The 25,993-nt window shown below is 42.4% G+C and overlaps 1 protein-coding gene across 3 annotated transcripts in view; it reads left to right on the plus strand.

Annotated features, from left to right (window-relative positions):
* The window catches only part of daam2 (dishevelled associated activator of morphogenesis 2), a 107,282-nt gene that overhangs the window by 36,265 nt on the left and 45,024 nt on the right, over window positions 1-25,993 (plus strand). For 2 of the 3 annotated variants that reach the window (XM_028566074.1, XM_028566075.1), the window contains exons 2-3: window positions 317-604; window positions 16,094-16,183. In XM_028566074.1, coding sequence (XP_028421875.1) covers window positions 437-604; window positions 16,094-16,183 — 258 coding nt within the window. In that variant the 5' untranslated portion in view covers window positions 317-436. Of the gene's footprint in view, window positions 1-316; window positions 605-16,093; window positions 16,184-25,993 lie in introns of those variants that run through there. The other variant, XM_028566076.1, reaches the window with a different exon arrangement.

Raw genomic sequence — 25,993 nt, forward strand, 5'->3', positions numbered from 1 at the left:
ATGTATCTTCCTGTATTTATTGAAAACAAACAGGGGCTGCTGGAAACAGAAATTGCTTCTCCTCCTGTGCACTACAAATCATTTCTTTCCAAGGAAACATTGAGCAGATTCTGGGCGTGTAGACCAGCATGAGGCCTTCATGAACGTAGTATAGGCTGAATCTCTGTCATAGGAGAAATTATTTACTGTACATGCAAATGTCATGCATTATGACATTAAACATGCTTGCCTAAATGTATTGTCATTGACCGTGATTCTTAATGGCACCGGGGAAACCAAACCATAACCATGTCCCTCTTTCTCCTCTCTCTTCTAGATCATGCCCCCTAGATAGCGGTGTCATCCTCCTCTCCACTCCCCCTCCCTGCCCCCTTGGCCCCTTCCTCTACCTTCCCGGTCCAGCACCATCACTGCCACCTGTGTCACCACAGCCACCATGCCCCCCAGGAAGAGGACGCGGTCGGGCCTGGGCTTCCTGTGCTGCTTCGGCAGCAACGAGCCCCCGGAGATCAACCTTAAAGACAGCGTACCCCTGCAGCTGCTGGAGTTCAGCGCCCCAATGCCGCCCGCCGAGGAGCTGCACGCACGTTTCTCCGAACTGGTGGTGAGTAAAGATCTTAATGGTCGAGCAAGCTAGTTGAATGAGTCTTAACATAAACTACTCTGGACAGGTGGTAAGGCAGTCCCTCCAAAAAAAAAGAAAAGAAAAACGCGATTTATGCGATCGCATAATTAGATGCATAATCGGCCAAAGTCTGCATATTTATGCGGGGGCCGCATTTTTTTTCCAAATACGCAGCACTTTCGCCGCATAAATTGCTGATTTCCGCGCAAAATATGCGAGGCTTGCATGATTTCATAATCCCCGCCTTTTCGTTGCAAAAAAGTCACATATATCTTAGCAGAAAGTTGCAAAATGTTGCGTTTTGCTTCACACAAGAGCAGCCATTTTCCCCTGTTGCCATGGGAACATTGTGAAGTGACGTAATGACGCGACGATCATCGAAAAGCAGGGTGTTGGGAGGAATCAGGGTTTTTTCTCTTTATCATCAAACCGCAGTTTTTGCAAGTTCCCCCAATTTCATCGCATAAAATTGCATAAATAACCCACATATTCCATCGCATTTTTTAAGAAAACGTGCTGCATAATCAAGGATTTTTGCCCGTAACAATCACAAAAAAACTCTGCATTTTTCTGGAAGGACTGGTAAGGGAGTGTGTTATACATTTGAAGTTTAGATTCATCTCCCCTTGTTTCAATAGTGGAGCAGAGTCAAATGAAGTAATCAACTGGACTTTTTGATCACTGAATCCTAATGCAATTTGACCACTGTGGATCCACAGGCTACATAAGGAATCAGTCTTACAGTATGTTTGACATATGAACTAAGTTCCTGTGTGTTAGCAGTTGCTGTGAAATTACTCTTCCAGTATACTATGGATATTTTTTCTATAATGCTTTTTCTATCATCTTGAACTGATAACCGCACATTTTCAGGATAGTATAGACAAAGCAGTGGGATAATTTGTAAATCTACTGAACCTGTAGCCATCCACTGATTCCATTCATTGAACCTGTTCAACTTGATTGTAATGCAGTCCTATGCTGCACTTTGACCCATTTCCAAAAAACATTCTCCATACAGAAGAGCTGCACATTAAAGTCAAATCTATGAAGTTGGCTCAAAACAAGACTTTGGTACAAAGTAAACCCTGAAATTGTCTTTTCCTAATGCTGAGCAGCCCTTTTTCTTTTCATTTTCCTTCCTTTTGCGTGTTGTTCATATCCTGACCAAACTGGATTAGGGACAGGGATTGGAAGCGATTGGGGAGTGCGTCTTGATGGTTGGATGAGGCCACGGCCCAACCCCATCACACCACCAAATTCGGAGGCTCATCCTTTACACTACACGCAGTCCACCCTTGTGCGACAGTACCCATCTTGTGCACAGATCACGCTTGGCAGAAGTCGTTTGTCTATACTTGTGCCAGACCGGGATGGCTGTGTTGGCACGTACCCATGGAGAGGGATCAGGGCACAGCTGTCAGAACGGAGCAGGCTGCTGTGGGTTTCAGCTGCCATGCAAGCTGCTTCTGGCTTTGCTGGAAAACCGGGGCTTCGCTGTCTCTTTGTTTGCCCATTTCCTGTCTCTTGCTCAGTTTGGGTCCTGTCTGTCTCCATCTCAGCGCTTCTGCCGTGCTCCCTTTAACCTCAGATTTCCTTCTATCTCTGACTCCATCTCCCTCTCTCAACAATGTGTTCAGCAGCATGGCTACAGGACTAGTCTTAGTCCTGGGGAGTGCTTAAACTTCCCCCGGCTGCAGAATAAATCACTCCTCCAATTGTCCAAATAAATTAAGTGAAATTCCATTTGCAATAGGATATTATTCACTATTATCAGGGCAGATGTTTTCCCAGCGGTGATCCTTTCCCCATGTTTCCAGCTAATTGACCTGATCCTAAATTTGCTGTCTAGGCTTCTTTTTTATAATCACTGGTAATGCACAAGCCATTAAACCGCAGTAGCTGCAGTATATCTATTGGCTTGATTGGAGAAAAAAGTTAGGATTATAGCAATCAAGACATTGATTGCCTCAATCAGTATCTCAAGTCTGGAATGACCTAATGCGCTTTCAGCTGTGCAATAACTAAAGCTTAGTTACGGAGAACCAACAGGTTTATTATTTTTTTTTTTTAACAAACTTGTTGCCCTATGTGGCCTGATGAAATGCATACATGGAGAAAAAGTTTTGGAAAAGCAAACACTGACATGTATTGCTGGGATAAAATAGAAACATGCCTTTTCATTTGGAAGTGCTTAGCAAATTCACAGCTGTCCTCATGGTTGAGAGGACTGATGGCCCACAGCTCCGTTTTGGGCTAAATGTCTGAGCTCGCAATGAAGCTGACACAGATGCACGAGCTGAAGAAGAAGCGGAGCCGACCGGTCCATCCCCGATTTCCAGACCTCTTGAATTGACAGAAAGCAGATTGGGCATTTTCTCATTGGATCTGTGCCCTTCCACATGTTGTGAATAGATTATTCTTCAGATGCTTGTTGGATGGCTGCATCTGACGGTGTCACTCAGATATTTTGTCTTTGGGTTAATGTCTGTGTTCGGCTCCGGTTCATCTTGTCTACTTTACTGCAGAATTCCGGCATTGAATGTAGCACTGAAAGGTCCGATTCCACCTCTGATTAAGTTGCATCAAAACATAGATAGCAATACTAGCTGCTCTGTAAATAATCTCCTGTGTTCAGTTTGAGAAAATAATCTGAAACTAAAAGGGAAAAATTCATATTTTTTGGTTTCATGATCGCGCCCCCTAGTTTTGCACGAATTCTATGGATTACCGGAAATCCGAAAAGTCGACGAGTGTAATCATCTGTGAGCCCTCGAGTCATTGTAACGTATCGCTTGACTTGATGTCACGAGATACTTCCTGATGCTGACCCGAAAGTTGCAAGGGTGGTTTTTCCGCTCACAGGCCATTCCTATGACTCTGAAGCTGTTCAGTTAAGGTAAATTAAAAAAAAAAAAAACTGCATATCCCTGGTAGGGAAGGGAACCGGAGAGTTAGATGGCCCATGACAGTTCATTCATGCCTGGATTTGATGACCGATCCAATCCAAACTGCTTCTACCTAGGTACAAGGTGCCACCTGATCATCAGATAAACATTCACCCACATTTACATTTACTCTGATGCGCAGCAACTTGGGGTTCGGTTCTTGCCCAAGGACACTTCGACATGGGACTGCAGGTCCAGGGATCGAGCCACCAACCTTCCAATTGGCAGGCGACTGCTCTACCACTGAACCAGAGCCGCCCCTGTAATGGTCATCAGGCCAAACTGTTTGTCCCCCACATCTGTTTTACCGATCCGGCAGCCGACTTGCTGACACATTTGACCGGTGGTCCAAAAATCAGTACAACCTGACCTCGAGCAGTCCCTCTGTCTTGACACAATGCTTGTAATGTTGACATTAGAGAGCCAATGTAGAGAGGCGAGGAGCTGTGCCACAGGGGAGGAAATAAAGAAAAAAATAGAGAATAACATAACATGGCGTGTTTCCATGGCAACAGGAGATGGGATTCTTGTTATGAAAGCCTTTCCTGAGGAGTAGAACGAGACTCAATGGAGCCTCTGGAGTGGGAGCGACAGATCTGGGCCAAACGGAGGAGTAAACCACCTCCACGTGTCTTCACGTCCATAATGGGGTCTTCCACTGTGTCCAGCCGGTGCACACTCAGCTTACACTCTTAGTGGGAGAAAAGACTTTCACGGACTTGTCTCAGTAATAGTGAAGTATGAAAAATCGATGGCCAGAAAATCCTTAACTTGTCTATTGTGCCATGATTGTATTATTGAAATATGTGGTGTGATGTCTGTCCCTTGTGCTTTCTTGGAAGATCACATGGCTGATGATAGAGGTGGAATAGAATAAACAGATATTACTTACTACCAGGGTACGATTTTTCCGGTGGGGGGCATGTGTGGGATTTCTCCCTTTCTGGTGTACATCTCCCTGCATCTGCTCAAAGTCATCAATGCTACTTCACCATAGACCATATATTATATACCTAAAATAGAAGTATTTTAAACTAGGTAAAGCACTGTAAAAAAACACATTCGGAGTGGTAGTTGCTGTTTTTTTTTTTTTTTTTTTTTTTTGCTGTTTTTTTTTTTCTGCCGCTACAGAGCTCCAGGACGCCGGCTACCAGCGGCAGTTGTATAGCCGCCAATAGGTGACTGCGAGCCGGCTACAGGCACCGTCATATGACGGACCTTTTCAGGGGCCGTGGTAGTTGAGTTGAGCCAGAAAAATTGAGCGTCATGGGGGAGATCGTTAACTTTCCCATGGTATTGGAAGGGGGATTTGATTCTTGCATGTTTTCTTCCCAAGTCACACCCTGCGTATTACTATTACTAAACTGGGTAACTGATTGTATATATTTTGGCCATGGATCACTCTCCACCCAAAGGCACAGCAGCAAGCCCTGGTATCTTAAAACCACACTTTCCTCACCAGCTTTGAATGCTCTGCTACATTACACCCAAACATTGGACGCATTCTCAAATGTTTTAACCTTTTAAGCAACCTCTACTAACTTCTCGGCTACTTCATGAAAAATGCAGGAGCATAGAATAAGTAATGTAGCAAAAGAGATGACTTTTTGTCCTTGGTGTGTAGCTGACAAAACTAATAATAATAATAAGCATGTGTGGGAGCCATCTTTGGTTCCCTTGTGTAAACACTTCCTGTCTTCAGCCAAATGTGCTACAACTCATTCTAGAGAACGTCTGAAGAATAAACCAGCTTTCAAGTCTGCCGTAAACCCATATGAAAGCCTTCTGTGCCCATAACGAACTTGACAAACCCATGCAAATGAGCCTGGAAGCAATCGGCACTGATTTTAGACACAATGAACAAAGGCCACATCAGAGGAACTAATGGATCCCATCAATAAAACTACACATTTGCAGCTGGCTGCAGAATTTCCTGATAGCCAATGTGCCACAGTTCTGGGTTCTGTTATTTGGATCTGGGTGCATTTTAAACAGTTTCTTTCCACCAGCGTTCCAAAGCTCGCACGCATAGTTGATATATAGGCCATGTGTGAATTTTGGCAGTGCTTCAAGAACAGCGACAGCTTTATTTTACTTTGTCAAGGCAATTCCCTGCTATTAACATTGTATCATCAAATGTGAAATTGCTCTCGTATTTAGTTAATTAAAGAATGGGTCCTGCTCAGTCATTTTGGTACTTGGATACATTCCTCGCTGGTGGCAGTTTGGTTCCTCAAAAAGAAGAGCGTGCGAGGTTGTTTGGGGACAGCTAGACTTTGTATTTACAAGTTTCGGCTGATAGCGATTAACACATTGCGTTTACTGTGGAAAGGTCGGCATATGGTCTCAATGTTTCGACACATTTGCAAGGGCTTGAACCCGACTACCCAGTGCCGCTGAAACACTGCAGAGTAACGTCTTTAAAAAGAGAAAGTAAATGCAGAACAAAAAATACAACAGATTTGGAGGCACTCATGGTAAAGAATCTGCTGTGGAATAGTTGAATACAATAGCTCACTTTAGATCGTAGTTGTTGAATGAAGAAAGATGCCAAGTCTGACTCCGCATCTGTATGCCATTAAAGTTTTTGCATAACGGTTGCAAATGTATGCTATCCCCACATTTCTTTTATTATCAAAAAGGAAGACCCTCTCTCACCCATGTGTAATGAGATGTGTGCTGAGATGAGAGAGGATGTGATGTACAGTGTGTCTATCTAATAAAAGGAAGGACTTCTCTGTTCTGTCCGTCCTGCCGGCGAGTGACATTCTCTTCACTAACCACAACACCGCACTTTCTACATGGTCCGTATCAGTGCTGGAAGAAGTATTCAAATCTTTCACTCAAGTAAAAGTACTGTAACAATACTACATTGTAAAAACACGTTGCGTAAGTAAAAGTTCTGCATTCAAAATTTTACCTAAGTCAAAGTACAAAAGCATCTGCATCAAAATATACTTTCTTCCCAACTTTTTGTTTTTCTTGGTCATAATTTCAAATAAAAACTTTTTTTTTTCTAACTTTTTTGGTGGTCTTATTCCATGTTTTCTTGCCCCCCCCCACCCATGATGTTTTTGAAGTTTTCCCGACTTTTTTGTCAATTTTTCAAAAATGTTTGAAGGTTTTTCTGACACTTTGTCACTTTTTTTCAATGTTCTTTTTTTTTCTCTTCAAATGCTATAAAATTTAGTAAAACAACCAAATTCAATGAAAGTAGTGAACTGATCACTTATTTTACTTGTGAAGAGCGTTGTAGAGAACCATCCACATTATTTTCTTTTGGAAAATCTGGTTGAAAGAAACTCGCATTTCTTATATAGAAACTTTTTGAAAATTGGTCAAATTTGACCTGAGGACAACCGGCGAGTTAAAGTACTAAAGATTAGTACTGAATTATGATTATTGAGGCATTCATGTGTTAATCACTTTAATGTTGCAGCTGGTAAAGGTGGGGCTCAATAATTGTATATTTTTTCTAAATAAATCTGCAAAGTAACTAGAGCTGTCAAATAAAGTGGAGTAATGGGTACAATATTTGCTTCTGAGATGTATTGGATTAGTAATATAAAGTACCAGTACCTCAGAATTGTGTATTGCGGTTCTTGAGTAAATTTACTCTGTTACATTGGAGAAAGCTGCAAGCAGCATCACAGGAGGCCAAGCAATCGGTCCAGGCATGTTTTCATCGGGCACTGTACTCGTCTAGCCCAATTGGTGCAACTGAATCAGGTCTACTCATTACATCTGGCAAGTACAGTGCTGGCAGACATCAGATTAGTGTGTGTTCTCTCTGCCCTCTTTTTCTATCTGCTTTGTCTGTCTGTCTCTTTCCCTATGTGGGAGCCTCATTCTTTCGTTCTGTCTCGTAATTTGGAACAGTTTTAATCCAACCACTCTGGGCAGTGATCCAGCTGTCCAGTGTCGAGCACCGCATCTGTGCGCCACAACCTTTTTAATAGCATTCACTACATGTGAGTCCCAATCAAAGTGCAAAGCGGACTCTTTAAAACATAAATCCTCTCCTAATGTTCCCTCCAGTGTGACTTTTGAGCCGGACGAGAATCAAGAAGGGGTTGCATAACAACAGGGAAATGGAAACGTTCTCCACCCTCTGAGGCATTGGGAAATGAGTTTCCTCCACTGCGTACGCTGTGTGTCACTTGTGCATCTTTTCTTTCTGTTTCCCTCTGTCCTTCCTTTGCATTTGTCTAACTGGCTTCCCATTTCTAATGCTCTCTTTCTATCTGCTCTAAAGTCAGCTGGTACTGTCCCGAGCCAACCTTATCATGTAAGTCGGTCAAGCCTTGTTTGGACAACGGGAGAGGCAGTAAGCTAGGCTAGGCTAGGCTACTGACTGACTCATCAAAGAGAGCAGTTAAATCCATTCTCACCATATCTTAAGAATAAGAAGTTGGTCTTTGACCTTTTTCTTGGTAGTGGTAAATGATTCGGTCTTTCCCTTGTGCCAAGAACTCGGGGACAAGTTGACACACACACACACACACACACACACACTCTCCCACTGAAACTCATTTGGGTCAATAATGGCAGCTACAGCTTCCTGTGGTTTCCCTTGAGGTCTCATATGACTTCCTGCCATCTTGCCTGTCTTTCTTCTGCCTTCCTGTCTCGCCCAGAGACTGCTGCATGATAAATGTGTGTGTGTGTGTGTGTGTGTGTGTCAGCGCTACGCCAGACAGACCCTCTGTACTGTAAGACTTCACATGAGGTAAAGACATTCATGTGCACTCTGTAAATGCCACTTGCCACATGCATGTGAAAGGATGTCATTCTTGGACCACACACACATTTCAGTTCCAGTTAGGTGGAGCCTCACACATTCTCAATCAGTTGTCACAGAGACACTCCCACTCCTATAGCAGTCACTCACACCTACTACGCTAACCCCATTTTCTTCCACTTTTCTCACATTTCGGTGTCCGTTTGCCTTGCTTCCATCCCTATCTCAAATGCACTCAACTTTTTCACCTCTCCATTCTGCTTTGTAAGCCTTGCCCCCACTCCTGCCATTCATCTCTGTCTCTGGGCACTTAATGGAGTGGACATATAGTCTAAACAACAGTAGCAGGTATTTAGGTTTTCCCACACTGCTCTGACTTCACTTCAATGTGTCATTGCGACTCACCACTCTCTTTTCAACTCGTTCCATAGGGTGTAGATAAGAGTTTTAACCCTTGTGTTGTCTTCCTGTCGACCACAAACTTGTCCTTCTGCGTCAAAATTGAAAATTAACTTTTTTTTTCTTTTTTTTTCTGCTTTTGACACTTAAAAATTTTAGCACTTTTTTCAAGTTTTTTTTTTTTTTATTTATTATTGACATACTACCTGCTTTTTAAAAATTAAAGGAAAAATTATGAATTATTTTGACTAATAGATAAGATCAGAGGATGTTGAGTGAATCACACACTGGTTTATGTCAAAGTTGAGTCAGGATACGGTTTTAAAACCATTTTTGTCTTTTTCAAATGCTATGAAAATGTAGCCTGGCTCCGCCCTCCTATGTATTTCCGCTCAATTTTCATTTCCCTTCAGTACTCAGTATTCTGGGTTTGTGGTATAGTCTTGTGTTTTCTCCGGCCAAATACTTGGCGGTCCAATCAGCGAACAGAGGGGGTGGCTGAGAACGATGATGTTGAGGACGTGCGCTAGAAAGATGTGAGCGAAGCCATTCGGTCCGTTGTGGCAACGCTGCCAAATATCCAGAAGTTAAAGCCTGAGCGAGAACAATCTTTGCTGAGATGTATAGATGGCTGTGATGCAGCTTCCAGGTATGAATGTGGAACTGTGTGAATGTGATCAGGACGTTCCTGCAAAAGAGAAGTTGCCTCTCAGTGAACTTCCCCTGAATAAATAAAGGTTAAATAAAAAAAATAAAAGGGACTTCCGGTTTGGCGAGATGGCGTAGACACGCGTTAAGTCTCGCTCCCACTCTTTTTTTTTCTGTCTTTAATAGTTTTAAAACCCTACCATTTCTTTTATTCCACTATCAAGTGGTCAATATCTTTTGTTGCATACATTTCGGCATCAAATTATGGCAGCTAAAACTACAAAACAAAGCGGGAAGGATCAGAAAGCCGAGGCGAGCGGAGACTACGGCAAAGAGGTTAACATGGCAGCCATTGCTAGCCTTCTTGAGGAACACCGCGTTGCTCTATCTGCAGACTTGAACACGGCCGTTTCAGCACTCGAGGTAAAGCTAGACCGAATTCAAACTGCCGTGACGGACCACGGCTCGAAGATTGCCTCGCTCGAGACACACGCTAACGCGCAGGATGAGCGTGTGCAAGCCCTGGAAACGACACAGAGAGCAACGCAGAGGCCCATCTGTTATCGTCCGGCTACATAAATTCCAACTAAAGGAATTGATCATCCGCGAGGCAGGAGCGCGGAGGGGAAAAGCTTCGCTAACGAGGCACACCCATCTCTATTTATGAAGACTACGCACCGGAGGTGATGGAACAACGCTCAAAGTACAGAGAGGTGCTATCTGAACTGTACAATAATTAATAATAATAATAATAATAAATAATAACATCAAGTTAAACTTTCAAAATAGCGAGTTATTTTTTGTTAATCAGCTGGCTACATCTCTTCCTCATTCTTTATTCCCCTTTAAGTTAGCCTTGGATGGGTTTAAATATCTGGGGATATTTATCACCGGTTCGCTTAAAGACTTTACTTTACACCACTTTTGGAAAGATGCAAGTCAGATATTGCTAGGTGGAGTTCCCTTTCCCTTTCTGAAATAGGTCGGGCGAACCTTATTAAAATGTTTTTTCTGCCAAAGTTTTTGTATCTTTTCCAGCATCTTCCAGTCTGCATTAATAAATCCTTTTTCGCCAATTTAGATCAACAATTGAATGGATTCCTTTGGAATAACAAACCAGCTCGCATTAGGAAGTCAGTCCTTCAGCTTCCCAAATCTGAAGGGGGTTTAGCACTGCCAAATTTTCGATACTACTTTTGGGCATGTAACATCCATAAATTACTTTTATTGGGTTGGCTTCAAAAGCTATGCCTCTTGTCCGCCCTGGGTGCATGTAGAGATATCTTCCTCTCGTTGCTTACTTTCTAATATCTGCTCCCAGCTTCCCCTTGGAGTACACATAATCTCGAGCAATCCTATAGTTATCAATACTATTAAGATTTGGCATCAATTCAGAAAACAATTTGGTCTACATAGAGCTTCGATTCATATGCCAATTTCAAATAATCACTTATTTTCCCCGTCCCTTTCAGACAGCTTCTTTGATATTTGGGCAGCTAAGGATCTCTCTACTCTAAACGGCCTGTATGAAAACAAAGTGTTCTCCTTCTCTTCTTTATCAGCAAAATTTAACCTTCCTAATAGTTATCTCTTTTTTTCAAGTGAGGCACTTTATTCAAAAGTTATTTGCCCATTTTCCCAATCGTCCTCCAGAATCAGAAATTGATTCAATTCTCACCTTCGACTCTGGTCAAAGTCGACTGATTTCAACAATTTACGGTAAAATTATCTCCTTAACCCCTTCCCCAATTGACTCCTTTAAGCTAACCTGGAAGCATGATTTGGGCATTGACATTTCCAACGACCAGTGGAAAAACATTCTCAACATTCACAGTTTAGTTCACTCTTCATCTATTTGTGCTAGACATGCCCTAATTCAATGTAAAGTGCTTCACAGAGCCCATTTCACTAATGCCAGACTGGCAAAACTGTTTCCTAACAGAAGTGATGCCTGTAACAGATGCAAACAATCCCCAGCCGATCATCTTCACATGTTCTGGTCATGCTCGGTGCTATCAGATTATTGGTCCGACATTTTCAGAACTCTCTCACAGGCCCTCAATTACACTATTGTCCCTAATTCCTTGAGTGTCCTGTTAGGCCTTTCCCCAATCCCATGTGTACCAGCTACAGCACCGCGTCATTGCCTTTACTACTTTGCTGGCCAGGTGCGCCATCCTCGTTAAATGGAAGCATGCTTCTCCTCCATCACATGACGATTGGATAAGAGAGGTATTGCAATGCATCCACCTACCTTGAAAAAATTAGACACTCTCTTAAAGGTTCGCTGAGATCAGTTCATAAAACTGGGAGCCCTATACTGACTACTATTGAAGGCCTTACGTGATGTCAAGACCTCCTGACTAAACTTGTGGGGGGGGGGGGGGGACGGGACTTCTTCTGTTTACTGTTTTATTATTTTTATATATATTTTATTTATTTTATTTTTTCTATTTATTTATTTTTATTTTTTACTTGAGTACTACAGGTGGCCTTGGGGAAGGGGGGGTTGATGGGTGTGGGTCTATATTGCTGTGTGGAACTGTTCTATTGATTTTTCTTTTCTTTCAGACACCTTGTTGCATCCTACATCTGTTGTAACACCCATTATATGTCTGCAGAGAACTTAATAAAAAAAATATAAAAAAAAAAATAAATAAAAAAAAAAAAAAAAAAATGTTTTAGCCCTCCTCCCCACGGGGTTCGGGAAACGTTTGATTTTCCAGCTCGCTCTGTTAGTGATGAAGGAGTTGGCTAAGGCTAACCGGTAGTTGTTGTAGGTCTCCCCTCTTGTTGCACATACGCATGACATACGTCACGACCAAACGTTAGCAATTGGTTATTGATCCAGAGTGGCTCTGGACAGATCCAATAGTTTTACACTTCAACAGAGTACCCGCTGCAATTAATTAATATACATAAACCAATGACAGGTGGCAAATGTCCTAGATATCCTCGTCATTATAATCCCTGGGGGGTATAAAATCAGATAAAATAGACTTTATTTATCCCACACTGGGGAAATTCCTGTGCTACAGCAGCTGAAAAGAAAAAAATTACACACATCAGAATAACACAAATACGCATTAAATAGACATAGGAGAAAAAATATAAAGTATTATAAGAAATAGAAAGAATTATGATGATAGGGTTGTCAGTTTGTAAAGTGTCTATATGTCGGTAACGTTTTGAAATTAGCACTTCGCCAGCAAGCAGTACTTTGTGGGCAGTTGTGCTACAGTTTGCTTGCTAACATAACATACACTGGCTGGCAGACACCTAGCAAATAACCTCAGACTTATCACACACCCTAGCATTATGGCGGTGAAATGCCCCGCGATGCAAAGCAACCCCGACGCAGAAGCATAAAACAGCCTTAAGCCAGGCCAAAAACAGTTTTTGTCTGAACGCACCTTTAATTTCAGCATTTAATCACAGCAATTGGAGCATTTAATCTCATTTGGTTAGAGGCTAAACAGATGCATGTAGCCTTTGATACCAAGCTAGGCTAATGTTAAACATGTACTTACTCTAGCTGTGTTCTTAATGCACATGTCATTTCACCCTCACAAAGAAAGTGAATAAGTGTGCTTCCAAAAATGTTGAACTATTGAGTAAAATTACAAGTGGATACACATAATATTGTGTAAATGCAGTAATAACCATTTGAGCCTCACATACACAATTATGTTGGGGCTATGCTTAAATGATGACATGAAATCAGTAGTGTTTCTGCTTTCTCTCTGATCCCTATCTCTGTCCACTATATCTTCTGTATAATCTCAGCACATGTGGGAAGCCCGCCAGTCTTGGACAGAGACAGGAATTTGAATGACCGCGCAGGTCAGTCGGTCTGCAGCGGATCTGACCGTCAAAACTCACAACCACGCCACCCTTTTTTAATTTGTAACATTATTCAATAGGCAGTTGTGGAGGAAATATGAAATAGGAGGTTCAAGCCTTTAGGTATGTATATTTCCCCCTCTCGTGCAGCAGGTGTAACAATATTAGTTTTGGTTTATGTGAATTCCCAACTGGAGCGTGCTGGCGAAGGAAGACCGGGGCACATCAAGAGAAAGTTCTACACAGCAAAGTGGAAAGTGGTTCAGTGTTGTTTTGGAAGATTAAGAGCAGGACTGGGTGTTTTTTGGGTCATGAAGAGAGGCCATGTGATGTAGATGTAGTATTGGGAAAAAGGCTTTGGCGGGGGGCAATTGGAGGTAGAAGAAAATGGAGAAATATTGCATAACTGGAAAGAAAAGTCCTCTGGCTGGCCTGACATGAACATTCCTCCACCCACCCAGTGTCCTCATCCTCAACTTCATCTCTCTTTTCTCTGTAGACTGGTACCACTTTTACCTGACAATAACTGAATGAAACGTGCAGTTCTCGTTTTAAAAAATCTCCAGATTTATTAGTCCTTAGCCAACTCTGCCACTCCTTTCCTGTTATCCTTCTCTTGCTACCATACTCTACTTTTTTTTTTTTTCCATTATCCTATTGGTCTCGCTTTGCCAAACCTTCCTCCACAGCGCTGCAGAAGAGGGTCTGGCTAGTCCACACAGCATTCCGGGATGGGAGAAAAACGTGCTCTGGTTTAATGGCATTTCTTTAAACCAATCGCAATCGTCATGGGCGACACCGGTTGCTGCTGCAAAACCGCTTCGGGAAGGGACTTGTTTTGGTGGAACATGTACGGAAAACTCCGATTGGACAGATAGTCTAGCTAGCTGTCTGGATTTACCCTGCAGAGATCTGAGGCGCAGTTAACCATAGTCCTCAGAAATCCACCCGAGTTTAAAATTCCAACACAAAAAAAGCGGAAGGTAACGGACATCCGGCCAAAAAGGAGCGACAAAAGGCGGAATTTCCGGTAGCAATGGAGCAATCCCGGACGTGGAAGATCGTGGATATAGACTATTATCCTATTATCACCTTAAATATTATGTAAGGGCCATAAAGTAATCCTAGATCCATTTCTAAATGGAATTCTTGAAGGAAAAAAACCCCCATCCTCAGACACCTAAATCCTCATTTTTATTGCGGACGTATATCCTGCTCTCATATAACTCCCCTCCATATAAGACTTTACATAGAGAGTCCTAGGGGCGCATAGAGATCAGCTGCCCGGGCTCGGCTCTCATCTATTTCAAATAGACCAGGGGTGTCATTCTCGCAGATTTTTTTTTTCCCCACCAGCTCCCAGTATCAGCTCCTCCAAACAGCAGCAGCTTCAACAGCAGGGCTTTGACCCGGCAACCAGGCAACGTGCCAGAGACGAGCTTGGCTTATCGGGCCTCAGTTTCTAAGCCTGGGATGTGGAGAGAGGATCGTGGTCCAACCCAAAGCCCAAAATCTGTAAAGATGGAAGGACAGAGAGTCGGGGGTTAGATGTTTAGCTGCCACGAGATGGCTAGTTTTTTCTGTTTCTGCTTGACACAGAGTACAGGGCCACGGATAACCGCAGCAGGTAATGTAGACCTTGGATGATGAGCTTACAATGAATCATTGAATTCATGCTGCTGAGATGATTAAAAAAAAAAAAAAAAAAAAAAAAAAAAAAAAAAAAAAAAAAGCTTTGATCAAAAGATTCTAAAGCTTCTTTGTGGGTTCTTTGAGGGGGCCCCACCTCCGGCACTGGTAGCCATCTTCACTTTGGGGGGCCCAGGAGGCCCCCGGCACTTCTGGCTGACGTCATGGTAGCAAAACCATTATGATGAGATTAGTGTGAGCTTGAGCACAAAGCCCTTGCGCTAAAACATCTCATCCTCTCCTCCTATTTTTTTTTTTTTTTTTTTTCTGCTATCCATTTCCAGAACCACACAGCCCCTTTTCTCTTTCTTCTTTCGGTCTCCTTCCTCCTTCTCCCTTCAACCCAAATCTATCCATCTCTCTTTTCCAAGACTTTACTTTTTTCCCTCCCTGGCACACAGAGACTAATTTCCTGGCCTCATATGCATTTCAAAAGGTGCAGGAGGCGGCTTGTACCAAGCTGAAGAATTGAGCGGAGCATCAGGGTGAATATTAAAAACACTCCTCTGTAGTCTGCGGAGAGCGTTCGCAACTGAGATCTGAAGTTCGGTCAATCAAATGTCACCGTGTAAAGTGACTGTGTAAACCTTTGCTTTGTATTGTCATAGGGATAACCAAAACAATATGGATTGTGTCCTGAGGGATGGGGGTGATTGTATTCCCGTCATTAATTAGTATGTTAATATGTAAGGGTTTATATTAATCACTGTTTTTCTGCAATGTATTGTTGACTATGCTAAGGAAAAAAATCTTACCTAATCCACTGTGTATTGATTTAAAGGTGCCGTAGGTAGGATTGTGGAGATCCAGGACTTAGCCAAAGAATTTGAACATAGACAACTTCTCAGTCCCTCCCCCCTTTCTGCTAAAGCCCAAAACGGTCTCCTTATCCCCAACCCCCACGAGGGAGAATTGATGTGTGCATGAGCAGTGATTGACACGCAGTTAGACACCCAGCTGGCCCTGATTGGTGCATCTGAACAGGGAGCGGTGGATTTTTGCCAATCGCACTACAGGCAGTAGGTGGTGCCAGATTTTTCTTTTAAATGACCTGCTTCATGTAATTCTGCTGGAACATGGGGTCAGTTTCAGCAAATATGACAGAAAGTTAGTTTTATAAGTCTTACCTACTGCACCTTTTTAAATGGTTGGCGCAGTGGTTTGAAAATGAATAAAAACCGATCCTTGTTGTTGTTGCAGGATGAACTGGACCTGACGGATAAGAACCGGGAGGCCATGTTTGCTCTGCCCGATGAGAAGAAATGGCAGATCTACTGCAGCAAGAAGAAGGTGAGTTGGCCTCTGCTGTGCTTCGCTGTACATCGGCTCTAATCTCTGGCTGGCCCTCAGTTGACTGGCTGCCTGAACCCACAGCTTAAAGCTACACTGTCAGCAATGAATGCTATTGAAAGGCAGAACCCATTTTGAATCCGTTCGGCCACACAGTCAGCCCCCCCTTTCCGGGCTTCTCGTTTCTGCATTGATGTAAACGTTACGCCAGCTACGTATTTCACAATATTTTCTGTACATGCAGTACTTTTCGTGCTCACAGAGTACACAAATACACTTCAAGCCCCTGTTTCAAGACTCGATCTCCAAATCTCCCTCCCCACCTTTTAAGAATTGTCAACATACCATGGGAGCACTAGAACATTCTGGTTAGCCCTCTCTTTCACCCCTTTCCCCCTCGCCAAAACATTTCTTGTTCCCTTCAAAGCCTTCAGCTGTCTCTCCACAACAGTTCTGGTGGAGAAAAAGGGGAAATTTAGCCCCCCCCCTCTCTCACTCAATAGCAAATTGAATAAATGGTCATAAACCCTCCCCTGTGTCTCTTTGCTAATTAGTTTTTTGGCTGAGGGGTTTGTGTTGGAAGCAGGACACGGATCAGACCCCTCCTTTCTCTTTCCATGGCATGCAGGCTCAGCTTAGCTGATATGATGGGCTCTGACAACCTTTTTAAAAAATGAGTAAACACACACCGATGTGTGTGCGTGCGCTTGTGCACCTGCATGTGTAAAAGTTTGTGCTTGTATTCGGGCCAGTATTGAGTTACTAGGAAAAAGAAGAGCAGTGGAATTGTGTGTTTAGAGGGATGTCAAGGCGAGGATGGAAGCTGGAGCGCCTCACCGGTTTACAATGAAATGCAATATGGTTAAAAAAAAAAAAAAAAAAAAGATACAAGACGAGGATGTAATCTTTCTTCTGATACATTATGATAACCATAGGACTTGCAGTGTGCTGTTCCCCTTTTGAATAAATTGCATAGTATCAAAGGGGATTGAATGGTTGGCAGAATGTGCATTTGCACATGTGAACCCACATAAAAGGCGCAAGTTCAATAATACTCCAAAATCAGTTATTCAATATCTCACTGAAGCAACCACAGAGGTTTTATGAAGACTCTTTGTACTCCATTAGAACATAGTGGAAGCCAAGTTTTTTGCACCAGCCTGGGCATATTGTAACCAAAATAGTTTGCAGTGCGCTCCTTAGCCGGGTTCAGAGGTAGGATATATTGGTTTGTCGTTCCTGCCCCATCTCTCCCAGTCAGAAATCATTTCCTCTGTGAGGCTAAGGGGGGGGCGGGGGGTAACCCAGCCGTGTGTCCAGGCCAGGAAAAGGGAGAGCAAAACCGGGGTAACAGTGCACAGCGGAAAGCCGGAGGAAAAACCAAACAAACCCCTCATTCATGGATAGAGGCAGCGTAATGGCGAATGAGGGGGAAAAAAAACAACTGGCGTGCAATATCGGAAAATAACCTGATGGTCTGTGTGTGAACATACAGTACAGTACAGGCAGGGAGGAATGAGCACTGTCCTGACGTGACACACACATACACAGACATGAACAACCATACACCTAGGAAAAGACTTCGGTTATCCAGACATACACCACACACACATACGCCACACAGTAGTGTCCTGTGTTCCTGAGAATTACAGCATGACAGTGATTTTGAATGGAGAGCAGAGGACAGCAGAATTTCCCCTCAGCCGTTCCTGTCAGCGACAAACACTGGTTCCCCTTGTTTCGGCCAGCCAAGCGACGGCTCCAGTTGTTGTTGTGGTTAGATAACACTCGGAGGGAGCCACTGAGGGCATGACAAAGGGACAAACTAACTTTGTTCACCTGCAGCACACACACTGGCCAACACGTTTAATGCAAACCACTTAAAGGTGCCCTGCCACACAAAACCGTTTTTCCTTGTATTTTTTGAAATATGTTAGGTCCATATGTGTTGGTGTTATGTCGTGAATGTGAAAATAAACTGCTCCCTCCTCTGTCAGCTCTAGCCACTGAACAGAAATAAGCGGAGAAATCGGGCCAATTACAAAAGCTGGTCAGTCTGACATCATGTTGCCTGAGCTCATTACTATTCATGAGCTCGCCCAGTTGCGCTGGGTAAAGGATGCCGACAGCCAGGCTCCCATTGGCTAGCTGTTAGCCAATCAGATTCAAGCAGCTTAGCTTGTTGAATATTAATGAGAACTGGCAGAAATCGAGCCGAGTCTTCCTGCAGGCTTTCTATGCCAAACTAGAATGTCTTCAAACAAGGTAACCAAGGCATTTCTTTCCACAAAAAATGTTAGAGTCCATGGTAGAACTTCAGACATTACCACAAAGTAATGAAATACACGTGGCAGGGCACCTTTAAGCTTTGCCAGTTTCACTTCTTCACTGTCCAGTGAAAACTACATATTCCTAATCTAATGATTTTACGTGCTTGCATAACCTGAACAACTACATGCTTTGGCTAATAAAGCCACATGCATCCCCTAATTCACAAACTGTCGACGTATCAGTTACAGAGTTTTCACTAGAACTTTGTATTGATGTGTTTAGTTAGGCTTTCCTGCATCTTGGTACAAGGTTAGATAATGTCAAAGCAACATAAACCAGTATTTGACTATTAGGGGGCAGAAGAACCCGAGTTGACAGACCCACAACCCAGTATGCTTTTAGAGTTTGTAATGGCTAACGTGTTAGCTAACAATTAGCTACTAAAACACAGACCCAGAATAACAATGTCGTCTAATTGGAGATCCGTTTTTGGCAACTGATGAATAGGAGTCCAATATCCACTCTCTTAGCACCGGTTTGGTCTTCCTAAAAATATCTGGTTATTCTGCATGCTAGTTGCAGACTTTTTGTTTTTGCTAATTGTGTCTGTTTATTAAGGGTGGTTTCATTTTGGTTGCAAAAAGTGGCTATCTGCTGCTGCTGGAAACAGGGTTGAATAGCAGTAAGACAGAATCCTACATTACATGTGACTCCTGTGCCAAAACGATGAGCCAAAAGACGCTAAAAAGCTCCACAGAGCTGCTACAGTGACTGCTGAGTCAGCTGGAAATTCTCTGTGGGTTAGTCACTGCGAGAGCTCCTTTTTACATCACACAGAATCATTTGATTCACTGTTAACGAAAAATAAGTTAAATGCGCATATGCCTGAATGAATGAAACGAACAAAAACGTCAACACCCCACCCCCCAACATCAAAATTCAAATAGTTTAAAAATAGCCGTTTTTAGTTTATTTATCAAACACTGGTCCTCTTACAGTGTCTAGCTAATACTGGTCAGCAGTGATGTAAAGGAATTAGCGTAAATATGGTCTCTGTGTACCATGACTAACTCAAACATCTTGTCCAGGCCTTCAGGCTTTACTTAAGCTAACCGTATCTGCAACTCTGATCTCAGCCACCCAGTCAGCCACAGGTGGGGGGGGAGGGGGAGGGTGGGTGTGAAAGAGAGAGGAATTTGTTCTTGGTAAGCGTGAGAATGAAGGGATGGCTTGTATACATGTTTAGTGCAAAGTGAAACACAGATGACATGAATAAATCTTTTATAAAAGTGAAGTGTGTGTGTGTGTGTGTGTGTGTGTGTGTGTGTGTGTGTGTGTGTGTGTGTGTGTGTGTGTGTGTGTGTGTGTGTGTGTGTGTGTGTGTGTGTGTGTGTGTGTGTGTGTGTGTGTGTGTGTGTGTGTGTGTGTGTGTGTGTGTGTGTGTGTGTGTGTGTGTGTGTGTGTGTGTGTGTGTGTGTGTGTGTGTGTGTGAAGCATGACTCGCTTCCAACAGCCCTCAGGTAAACAATCTAATAGAGCCTGATAATCTGTCAGTGCTGGGAGCCAACCAGGGTCTCCTGACAGAGAAGTACTGCTGCACTGACACACACACTCTGTTCTTAGCTCATGATCACTTAATATGGCCCTTTATCAGTGCCAAAACACGTAACCCACACAAAAAAAAACTAGCATTGACTCATTATCTACCGTTGTACGTTACCCTTAATAAAAGATTTTCTGCAGTCCAAAATCATCCAACCACGTGTTATCCTCATCTGGGATGGTGTGAGTGGAATGCAGTTGCTTAACCTGCGCTGGCTGATCATACCATATGCACCCGCACATAATGCTCTCCTAACGTGGCAGCACCCTTATGTCTTCAATTATTTGCCACATGCATTTTTATCCCCATCACCCAAACTAATGTGACCCCAGGCAAATATTTCAGCATGAGCAAGCGCTAAACAGTGTGTAAAGTTAGCTACCTGTAAGAGCCGGCAAGCGTTGCATAATATTCCAGAATTCAATATCCTGTCCATTTCCTGCCTCTCTAGGTGAGACTTTATATCCTGGCTTCCATAGATAAATATTCCCTGCAGAGAGATTGGCTCTTTGGAATGTCAGACAATCTCCCTTGTTGCGCAGACGGGAACATATTGTGGTGACAGCTGGAGCAGAGAGTTCCAAAAAAAAAAAAAAAAATATATATATATATATATATATATATATATATATATATACATACATACATACATACATACATACATACATACATACATACATACATACATACAGTACAGGCCAAAAGTTTGGACACACCTTCTCATTCAATGTTTCGTTATTATCATGACTATTTACATTGTAGATTCTCACTGAAGGCATCAAAACTATGAATGAACACATATGGAATTATGTACTTAACAAAAAAGTGTGAAATAACTGAAAACATGTCTTATATTTTAGATTCCTCAGAGTAGCCACCCTTTGCTTTTTTTTGATAACACTGCAAACTCTTGGTGTTCTCTCAATGAGCTTCATGAGGTAGTCACCTGAAATGGTTTTCACTTCACAAGTGTGCTTTGTCAGGGTTAATTAGTGGAATTTTGTCCCTTATTAATAAAAAAAGCAAAGGGTGGCTACTTTGGAGAATCTAAAAGATAAGACATGTTTTCAGTTATTTCACACTTTTTTGTTAAGTACATAATTCCATATGTGTTCATTCATAGTTTTGATGCCTTCAGTGAGAATTTATAATGTAAATAGTCATGAAAATGAAAAGGAAACGCATTGAATGAGAAAGTGTGTCCAAACTTTTGGCCTGTACACTATATATATATATATGGGGGGGGACTAATTTTTTATATATATATATATATAAAAAATATATATATATATCCCCACGCTTGACGAGCACTCCAATTGCCAGAGAAAGTGGAGGCTTTGTGGAAACATGTTAGCATGTCACGCATGACAGCGGATGTATAGATTCTGGCCCTTCTGAGACCCAGAATAGTTGGACTACACTTGAAGGAGCGACTGGGCCAAGGCTGCCAAAAGCTAACACTGGAAAACATGAAAGCTAAAATGTGCCGTCGTTGCCAGATCTTTGTTGTGCAGCACATGCTAACATGGGTGGGCATGCTTGCAGGAGCGTCCATTACAAAGCACATGTTGACAGTAGCAAAGGTTAAACCAAAGAAATAGAATTTTATTTCCTGTGGCTAGTTGAGTATTTGGACTTCTTCTACCCCCCTGTTGTTCCTGAAAACGTTGACTTGAAATGTATATGTGCATAGGTTTCTGACAGTCTGGGAGCTCAATCATCATTGTCAGTCAGACCTTTTCACGAGGTTTGAAGTCTTTAAGACGGCTTGTTGCACGACCGCAGGGGGGCCGAAATATGTCATTTCATCTACTCTTTCAACAGGTGCCTCTGTTAGTCTTCCAAACACACAGGGAAATATTCTTGAACTCTGGCTATAACTCAAGTATTTGGCTCTTCGGAGAAACAATATATCGCTCAACAGATGGTTGTAACAAGAGAAACACCTTACAGAAATATACCTGATACACCGCTGGGGATTCCTGTCCTCTTTTTACTTGCCGCAACCTGGATTGTAAATCATATTTAATGTCACCAGACATGAGGAATGTACAGCGTAGTGTACGTGTGTAATTGCTGCAATAGAATGATGGGGTTGACCTTAAACTGTCGCGGCGGAGCACGCGACTGCAATGTGGAAAGAGGACCATATGCAGAAGAGCACTCGTGTAAAATATATGTTGAGTGCTTTCATACAAATGTGTACACAAACGCTCTCTTCATTCATATCAAAAGTCCATTTGGAACAGGCTCCACTCTTTGGAATCTGGATTCTTATCACAAGATTTTAATACCAGTCATCAACTGTGATTATATTTCCCAAAACGGTTTGATCAAGAAAGCGGCACACAAAAACAGACTTACCATCACTTCGCCCTTTTTTTTTTTTTTTTTTAGAGATCCCATTTAAAAGGGCAATTATTCAGGAAGCGTTTGGACCGATACGACGAGGAACCCAAAAAACAAAACTCAAGTTGAAATCATTTTTCATTTGTCCCAAAACAAGACGAAAATTACAGTACTTTACTCGGGCTCGTGAAACTGCCAGAGTAAATGTTGCATTGGACTCGACATGTTTTTTTGAGGCCGTGTCAGAGAGGCTGTAATTGGGCTGAAGGGCCAGAGAGAGGCAGTTAGGTTGTTAATCTCAGCGTCAGGATCTGTCTGGCATGGCGTCCCGAGCGTGTCGGCAGTATACTGGAAACGACTGCCAGCTTGTGAACACAAGCTGAGTAGCACAGTGAGTTCTATTGTTTTTGTTTTAGCTCTTTAGCTTGAGCTCAAATGCTGGCAACAGAGCGCTGTAGATTGTTGTAGATTGTAGAAACAGTGGTCCCGACGAGGACTGAAATCCACATTGACCAACTTTTATACTGCAACCCAAAAAAAGCTGTTGTGGAGCTGCTTGGGTCTATAGGATTCACAAATCGGTGACTTTGCCGTTTCTGAACCTCATTTTGATGTCTAGACTAGAAAGTTCATTGGCCATAATAAGAGCATTTTTTTATATCTGGGGACAATCAATTCAGGCCTTTCGCAGAATGGAGTTGGTCTGGTTTAATTAACAGGAAATGAGATTTGCTTTTAGCTACGTCGTACCACCATGCAAATATTGAAGCAGCGTTTTAAAAATGAAGGGCTTGGGTGGCATAAAAGATTGATTTTTCCATATCAAGGACCACGGACAGAATTGATGAGCTTTTGCTGCAGCATGAATGCCCTTGTAGTAAACAGAGTTGTGAGCGTTATGTAAGCTATCTGAGAGATTAGTTTGACACTGATGGCTGCAATATAGTTTAATTGACAATCTCACATATAATTGGTTGGTGGAGCATTATTACAAAGCCTTTTTATACTAGGCTTATTATTCTAAGCAGATGTACTGCCATGTGATGTATTGTTTCTTGTGTTATGGTCTTTTATAGAGTCCATTCAGTTGATGGGTCCAGCTTACTCAAACTAATGTAGGTTTTAGCCGCTTGGGGGATCTGAACCTCTTACTGTCAGGAGTGTCTGAGATATGGCCGTAGCACTCAATAAATGGCACACCAAGAAGAATGTAAAGTATTTGGAACCCCGAGGTCAGTCATGGGCCGGCTTTTCCACCGCATTTCTAGAATAAAGAGGCATTTCTTTTGAGTTTCCTCTTAATTTTGTGGCTTAAGTAAAATGTTTGACATATGTTGAGATTCAAATTTGGCAAATCATTTCTCTTTAATCTTACAAATGTCAATTTTCCATCAATGTGGCATCCTGTAAGTTTTCAACTCTTGACGTGCACACAGTTACAAGAACAACAATACTGTACCAGTGCTCTAAGCCCAGGTTAAACAAGACCCAGATGTGTACAAGGAACATGGTCTCAGTATTCCCCTGCGCCTTGGTTGCTTGTGGCATCACGCGTCCTCGGATTGGCCAGTGCAAATTGATCTCAGACAGAGCTATTTGAAAACTATTGGTGGAGTGCACTTCGTTCCTCAAGGCAGTTCTTATGTCTCTTTTTTTCTCGCTCTCTTCTTCCATGTAATAAACACTAAGACAAGTGAATTCTCTGAGATATTGTGACCCAGTTATTGTGGACCGGACTGCCTGATCCATTTAGTCTTGATGTGGACGTTGGAAGTGTGCGGCTAAGGTAGAAAGGGTAAGAATGAAACTAGGGGAGTGAACTGGTGTGACAATAATGAATGCAGTGTTGTAACAAGACTGTCAAGAACCAGTCAAAGCCCCACAAGCAGCCCTGCTTTGCCCATCACATCCCGTTAACATAGTAATGATTTCACTACTCTCAGCACATTACCAGTAGTGGGGTGAAAACGATAAAAGATTGTCGAGGTGTTTAGCATGAGCGGAAAAGTTTCCAAAATGAAAAAGGGTTATTCATTTGTACAGCATAAGTGTTTCTTTTGCAGCTGTCTGCCTCAATAGATTTAGCTATTTCCAGTACACAGGTGGGAAGTTTGCCTGATGGCGCCTCCAGTTGAAAAGAGTCACCATAAACATCAGGATACAGTATTTCTCCTGAAGAGCACACGTGTTAATGGGAAATGTCATGTTAATCAAGGCATTTAGTTTGAGATATCTTGTCACGGAGGAGTCTTAATCAAGGAGCACTTTTGACCCGATGGCAGTGCTTACAGGAAAGCAGAGTGTTGCTGGAGTTTTGACCCTACGGGCTCCAGGAAATGTCAGGGTGTCACCATAATCATTAGGACTCTGGGGTAGACCTCGAAAAAAAAAAAAAAAAAAAAAAAAAAAAACTATCCACATCGCTGATTATTGGCTCTTTCCACCAGTTAAAGAAACATTGGACGAATTAGAGCTTAGTAGGCAGGATTGCAAATAGGGATGTAATGATTACCAGTGTAATGGTAAACCACGATAAAAGTCTTGACGATAACAATTACCGTTTTCATTTAAAATATCATTATGACGGTGGATTACCACGGTGTGGAAATCGCATGTTTAATCCTTCCCAGCTTCATCGGAGTCTCCTGAAGTTGCCGTGTAGCCTACAACGTGCATTTCTTGGAGTTGGAATCGGGGTGGAAGGAGGAGATGACAGCGCTCAGGACACTTGATGTTAAAAGTTGCACTTTTGATAAGGTTTTGCCTATATTTTTGTAATATAATAAACACTGTTACGCTTTTTGAAACTATTTCAGCTTGTGTAGGCCTATCAGTGCTTTCTGAACACGTTGTACACACTTTTAAAAACACCGCGATAATACCGAAAACGGACGTTCATTAATATCAAAAAGTTACGCACTTAAGCTTTAATGTAACAACTCTCTAATTAACCTGGTATATTTCTCTTTTGATCAATGCAAAAACCCTTAACTGCTCCCGGCAAGCGCTACTGCAGCCCTCTGTGTCAACTGAAAATAGCATTGGCGGAACGGATACGTCCCTTGATACTACATCAGCAAATTAAGAAAAAGGCAACACAATGCCAGGCTGAATAAATGAACGAAAAGTCGGGCTGACTAGGGGTAGGACAAACTATCGATACGGCAATATATCGTCGTCCTTCTTCATGCAATACGATAATTGATAGGTTGGCGCCAAATATCGATATTTTAATTAATAAATTAAAATATCGATTAAATTAAAAATTAATTCCATTTTCCTGCTCCCAGCATCACTACTTCATGGTTCCTCGAGGTGGCGCTCAACACATGAATGAGGGAAACTTGAGCATAAGTCAGAAGAGAAGGTTTTCAACGGGATGGTGGACAGCAGTTTGAGGGAAAATAACCGATGCTTCAGCCACCTTGAAGTCCAAAGTCTGAACCCATAATTGCTCTATAGTAGTTGTGTAATTTTAATCTACAGACTGAAAAATGTGTGCTGCAGAAATGTGCTGTTTTCTACAGTTTGGACCTGCACTGATTAAATGGAGACAACCTGAACTTAACCTTCTTCACAGGGATTTT

Source organism: Perca flavescens, chromosome 20 (genome assembly GCF_004354835.1).
Source record: "Perca flavescens isolate YP-PL-M2 chromosome 20, PFLA_1.0, whole genome shotgun sequence".
In the NCBI taxonomy this organism is placed as follows: Eukaryota; Metazoa; Chordata; class Actinopteri; order Perciformes; family Percidae; genus Perca; species Perca flavescens.